The sequence below is a fragment of the Pelecanus crispus genome, chromosome 11 (assembly GCF_030463565.1).
Source record: "Pelecanus crispus isolate bPelCri1 chromosome 11, bPelCri1.pri, whole genome shotgun sequence".
Lineage (NCBI taxonomy): Eukaryota > Metazoa > Chordata > Aves > Pelecaniformes > Pelecanidae > Pelecanus > Pelecanus crispus.
Genome location: NC_134653.1, coordinates 33149206 through 33155205, shown reverse-complemented (window position 1 = coordinate 33155205; position 6000 = coordinate 33149206). Strand labels below are relative to the sequence as shown.

The 6000-nt window shown below is 46.5% G+C and overlaps 2 protein-coding genes across 2 annotated transcripts in view; one reads left to right on the top strand and one right to left on the bottom strand.

The window, feature by feature from the left end:
- The first annotated feature begins 503 nt into the window (after positions 1 to 503).
- Positions 504 to 3402, top strand: CCDC92 (coiled-coil domain containing 92). The gene is made up of 3 exons (XM_009489376.2): positions 504 to 633; positions 1053 to 1094; positions 2627 to 3402. Exons 1-3 carry the CDS (start codon positions 504 to 506, stop codon positions 3400 to 3402), a joined length of 948 nt encoding a protein of 315 aa, XP_009487651.1.
- A 2364-nt stretch (positions 3403 to 5766) lies between these two features.
- Positions 5767 to 6000, bottom strand: part of DNAH10 (dynein axonemal heavy chain 10) — a 57593-nt gene continuing 57359 nt past the window's right edge. Inside the window, exon 79 of the mRNA XM_075718979.1 lies at positions 5767 to 5913. Coding sequence (XP_075575094.1) covers positions 5767 to 5913 — 147 coding nt within the window. The remainder of the gene's footprint in view (positions 5914 to 6000) is intronic.

Below are 6000 nucleotides of genomic sequence, written 5' to 3'. Positions count from 1 at the left end.
GCTTGCTCTGGGCCCAGCTGTGTGTTAGACTCCCTGGTTTGCATTTCTCTTTAGAGGTGGTGCCTTTTAGCGCTTTCTTCCTTGTTCTTGTCCAGGGATGTCACTAATTCCTGTGTCCCCGGAGGCAAGTGGAAAACCCCCAACAAGACAGAGGGACATACTAGCCCATTTCTCAGAACTCCACTTTTATCTGGTAACAGGATTAGTGACTTTGTCTGAAGTTAATCCTTTAAATGTGTTAACTCCAAACAAATGAGTTCCCTCTGCTGCTCTGGCCTAGAGTAGAATTAGGCTTTCTAAGAACTTAGAGCAATTCTAACTGAAATAGCCATGAAACAGAAAAACGTTCTGTGGCATTTGCTTGATTGCGTATCAATTCATTTAATAGTAGGATTCAGCTGTTCCTGCTGATCCTGGCTGTAGAGTGAGGATCTTTGTATGTGCAAGGTAACTCACTGTTACAATTCTACATCTGTTTACCGACAGGGTAACTGCATGTCAGGATGGCAACTTCAAACCTGGAGAACCAGCTACAGAGTGCCCAGAAGAATTTGTTGTTTCTCCAGCGAGAACATGCCAGCACACTGAAAGGCCTGCACGCTGAGATTCGACGCCTGCAGCAGCACTGCACAGGTAGCTGGGAGAGGATGCTGGTGCTGAGTCGGTGCTTAATCCTTTCCACAGGAATGGAGTAACTGCTTCCTGCTTCCGCAGTGAAACCTCAGCAGCAAAGCCCACCCCCAGGGTATATTTGGGGTGATCAGCGTGTGTCTCAGGGCACAACTGTGTGATCATTAAGCAAAGATTGGATTGGTTTGGTTTTTGGTGTGTGGGGTTTTTTTTTAAAAAAAAAAAAAAAGCAAAGTGTCACCTGATGGTTCCAATTGTTTTACAGATTTGATAATTTGCAGTGGATCTCCTATTACTGCTTCAGGTGGAGGGAAGAGTTAGTTATATTTTTACTGAAGTATGCCATTGTAAATGTGCTCACCAGGTGGGGTATGGGGTAGATGATGACATTCTAACAGAAATAAACAACTTTTTTTCCTCAGATTTAACCTATGAGCTGACTGTAAAGAGTTCAGACTTGTCAGGTAAGGAACACGCAGCATTTTTCTTTTAATGTTCATGTTAAACTTCCTCATCTTTTTCAATGTTTGTATTTTCTCCATTACAAGTAGGTGAGAATACTTGGCACTTGTGTTGGATGTTGACTTTGTAATTTCTAAAGGTATGAAAGTAGTTTTCTACTTTCCAGGCTTACTGTTATTTATGAAGTAAATGTCACAAGTTCTTTACCAAGGTCACATAGGAAATCTTTGAAAGAGCCAGGAATAGAGTGTAGAACTGCTGACTCCTCTCTCTGTTCCCTGCATGCTATGTGGGAACAGGGGACATGAACTTTAGGGGCAGAAGAGCGAGACTATTATTAAAACTTAGCTGGTACTGTAATCACACCACAAAGCTTTTATTTTTTTATATATATATATATATACACATACACACACACACATGCACACACCCCTATATATACACACACTAGATTCTAGTTATTTCAGATGTAGTATGTTACCAACAGGTGAAGCACAGGAGTAAACCACTCCCTGGGAGTGACCTCCCGGATCAGGGATAGTGTGGGATGGAGCACATATTGCAGATAAGAGAACACGGGCAAACTTAGCAAAGCAAGTGAGCAGCTTTGCATGTGCTCAGCAGTATTTCTTGATACTGCGATGTTGCTCAGATGCTTCTCATCACCGGATTTTCAGAGTAGGCGATGCATCAGTTATGCCGCTGTGGTGATGCTGCGCCAAGCTCAGGCGCTGGCAGTGCGGAGGGGACGACACTTCACAGTTGATAGCCCTGTGACATAGGGTGCTTGTTATTGGAGAAATTCAGGCTGCTGGTCTCTGCTAAACAGTTGGGACACTGTCCCGCTGTAATAACCAAGGGAAGAGTGACAAAATCGCCCCGCACGCCCTGTGGCATTAGGGGAGGGGTGCTGAGACGGGTCAGCCTGCCCGTTCCTGATGCTGTGCCCTCAGTGGCACAAGAACCCCTGGTGCTAGAGGGGCGTGCCACACTCTTGTGAGCAGGAGGCAGCCAGGCCCAGACACCTCGTCCCCACAGAGACTTCTGCAGCAGCAGCACGGCCGTGGTGAAGAGGCACGCCTCGGCCTTACGGAGCCACGGCCCTCAGCTGCCCGTGGAGGGGTGAAGCTAAAGGCTGAGCACGTCTTCTGGAGAGCGCTGCCGGCCAGTCTGGCATTTGCAGTGGGGGAAGTTCCTCTTAATAACCAGAGGATTTGCAAAATGGCTCCAATTTTGAGCAAGTTCAGCAAGCGTGGTTTCTGTAATCCCTGTTCCCCAGAACGTGTGAAGCGTCTCTACTCAGTATCAACACTATTAAACACCGTTAAACCATGGCGAGTGGCACTAGCTCGTCATCGTTTCCTTAAAAGCTGTCCTGGTGCTTCTGAAGATGAAGTCATTTTAAGAGTATTAGCTGAAGGTAGTCTTTGGGATTTTTCTTACGGCTTTGGGATGGCAAAAGGAACCCTATGGCACTATTTTATGTAGTGGCTATTGTTAACTTGAAATGCTTCCGCTTTTCCTATTCTTCTAGGAAACGGTAGTTCAAGAAGTGATGAACTCAAGAGAAAGTGTGAAGATCTTGAAGCTCAGCTGAAAGTCAAAGAGGCTGAAAATAATGAATTACTGAAAGAACTTGAACAAAAGAATGCGATGATAATGGTGCTGGAAAACACTATTAAAGAAAGAGAAAAGAAGTATTTGGAAGAGTTAAAAATGAAAAGCCATAAGCTCAATATGTTGTCAAGTGAACTAGAGCAGAGAGCGAGCACTATTGCTTATTTAACTTCTCAGCTGCACGCTACTAAGAAGAAGCTGATGAGTTCAAGTGGGACTTCGGAGGGGACCCCTTCTGGCAGTCCCGTGTTGTCCAGCTATAAGCCGTCCCCTCCCAAAGATAAGCTGCCGGAGACTCCACGGCGCAGAATGAAGAAGAGTCTGTCAACACCACTCAACCCCGAGTTCGAAGAGGCCTACAGAATAGGGTCGGATAGCCGGAAGCTGCTGTTAAGAGAGCCTGTGGATGCCATGCCTGATCCCACGCCATTTCTGTTGGCCAGGGAGACGGCAGAGGTGCACCTTATTAAGGAGAGGCCGTTAGTCATCCCACCTATTGCTTCGGATCGCGCGGCCGGTGAATCGCACAGCCCAGCCCGAGAGAAGCAGCACAAGGCGCACATTGGGGTGGCACATCGCATCCACCATGTCACGCCCGCCCAGCCACAGCCGGAGGTCGAAGCGCTGGTGGTGGATCAGGTCCACGGAAGCAAAGTGGCCAGAAAGCACTCAGGGACAGACAGAACTGTTTGAGTAAAATCACTGAAACGCTCTACTCTGTTGCTGTTTATGCACTGTGATCCTGTAGGATAAATAGCACCTGCAGTAAAGTTTCTTTTGATGCCCCATGCATGCCAAACTTCTTCCAGATACATCATTAATAGATTACGCTCCTCTAACGAAACCTAACATGACTGTGTTCATATGGCAAGGTATATAACTCCTAAATGCTGTGGCCAAATCAGGGGTACCTGACCGCTTGCTTCTGAGCACTGCTCCATTTAGTGTAAGTACACGTGTGGACAAAGGCACAGGCTGCAGGCTGTGTTAGTAATCGATAGTGGTGAAAACAAACTTAACTATAAACCTGCAGCGATATGTATTGGCTGTTAACGTTTGAACTACCCGTGGTTCTTTTGTCTTCACTGTGTATGTAAGCACTCCGTCCACAAACCCGACCCTCTGCGACAGAGCCTTTCTCACAGTAGCGTTGAAAATAATGCAGATGTGTGTACACTTTGAAACGACCTAAGGCCATCTTTTCCTTCACGTGCACATGCTCTCAATTGCAAAGAGTGTTCATAGTTTCCCTAGAGAGTCCCAGCAAGCATTACTTGGTTAATCCTAAATAAATACTTCAGTTAGTGGCTTTGTTAAAGTTTAAAAAAAAAAAAAAAGAGAGAGAGAGAGGGGCTAAAGCACTCTTTTAAAGGGTTAATGATCCTCACGGAAAGAGTATGAACACGGGGTGGTTGTGGTGTTTGGTTTTGTTTTTAATTGAATGGCTCCATTACACATTTTACACTAGTCAGTACACTGTACTTGTAGCACCTTCCATACTGGCTCAGAGCTCCTTTTCCAGGGAGAAAAACGGAACTGGCTGTCCAATATGGAAATGGTTCTTTATGCTCTAACCTGCACTTTTTTACTTTTTCTTTTTTTTAATTATAAAGGCATTATTTTTATTTCCTGAAAAACCTTAGTCTTGTTCTGGGCATCATCAGACTCTGCTGGCTTCTGCCAGCTTAGAAACCTGAGCTATCCCGCTAAAGAGTGTGTGTTTAGTTTTAAATTTAACTGATGTAACCAGTTCATACAGGAGGAGAACCTGGCATCCTTGATTTTTATCCTTGTGCACTGGGATGGACTTGCCTTGCACTTGCCCTGGGTCCCCAGCTCCTTTCTAGTAAGCAACAGGTAGACCCTGCATCTGTTAGACTACTTGATGGGTTTTATGATTACTGTTTTTTTTCCTAGGAAAGAAAGGCATACTGAGAGCTGTGAGAGTATGTAATTTGGGGAAAGGAGCACAAATTTGACCATTTTTCTTAAACGCTGATCAGCACCTCCAGCTCACCTCTGCTTCACTCTTGTCTGCAGCCTCTGAGTAGGACCAGCAAGAAACAATGGCTCCCAAATGCTGCTAAGCTTATGATGTGCCTTCAAAAACCTGGAACGCGTAATCTCTGTGAAAGCTGATGAAGGATCCCTGCCTGCCCTCTCTCCTTCCCCTTGCCAGCTGTAGTCTGCCCCTCGTAAGCTTCTTCTGCAGCTGTGTGTTGGTGTTTGTCTCCCTCTGGAGCTTTGGATCGCTGTCGGCTTCCCCCACAAAGGCACTGGCAGGATGACAAAAGCTGTTCTTCCTCACCGTGGTACCACTAAATTTCCCGTGCAGCATGACAGCCTGCAGCAGGGTTGTTCCATCGGGGAGGGGGCAAAGAGCCGCGAGCCCTAAGGCCTCTGGCGCCCTACCCCGTGCACCCTCACGACTTGGCCGTGCGCTGCTCTGAAGCCCGAGACAGACATCTGCCCTGCCGGGTGCGTGGTAGGATGTGTTTCGTGACTGGTGGGGAGGGATAGGGAAAAGCTGTGTTCCTGGAAAACGGTTGGTTAACGAAAGCTTGTTATTCTGTGGTTTACTATTTTTAAGTGTATTGCATTAACCAGCAGTGGTTTCGGGTTTTGGTGGGGTGGTTTTTTTTTTTGGTTGGTGGTGTTGCCATATTTTTATGGCGATCTATTGTATGACTGATCTACCCTGCCATTTGTTTGAGGATGATGGAAGGCACCGCTTCTAAACACAGCAGAAGTGATGCTTTGGGCAATTAAAAACATTTCTTACAACCATACAAGCAAACCTTAGTCTTTGTGTGTGTGAGATGAACTTACTACCTCTTTCGTGTACACAGACCAGCTTGGACCCTTTCTAAAAGGAAACGCAAATCATGAAAAACGCTTTCCTCTTCAAATGTGTTTATTGATAGTACTAGCTTAGTTGTATCACACTCTTTAAGTCAGATGTGCCTAAGCGAATGCTGTCCCACCCATGGTGTGATCCCTCCCTTCCCTGCCCAAGGGTTGGATTCTGTGGGAAGAATCCGGTGCCAGCTGCAGCTGTCAGTCTGTGTTCAAGGTGAGGCAAACGCCTTGAAGGACCCAGTGGGAAATGTGCTTTGTCGTGTAAAGATCAGCTTCAAAAACAAGGCCGACACCCATGGCATTCCTTCTCAGGGAGGTGGTGTACACTGGTGTCCGGAGGGTGTTCTAAAAGAGCGTGGAGGAAAGAAGGACACAGAGTAGTGCCTGAAGCACTGTGCGGGACTGGGGACGAGAAGGGCCTCTAGGCCCTCT

Bases quoted from the DNA above. Each gene is read 5' to 3' on its own strand.
- CCDC92 (XM_009489376.2), top strand. From the start codon at position 504: ATGGCAACTTCAAACCTGGAGAACCAGCTACAGAGTGCCCAGAAGAAT. The intron at 634-1,052 runs GTAGCTGGGAGA...TTTTTTCCTCAG, and splicing joins CCTGCAGCAGCACTGCACAG to ATTTAACCTATGAGCTGACT. The intron at 1,095-2,626 runs GTAAGGAACACG...CTATTCTTCTAG, and splicing joins AAAGAGTTCAGACTTGTCAG to GAAACGGTAGTTCAAGAAGT.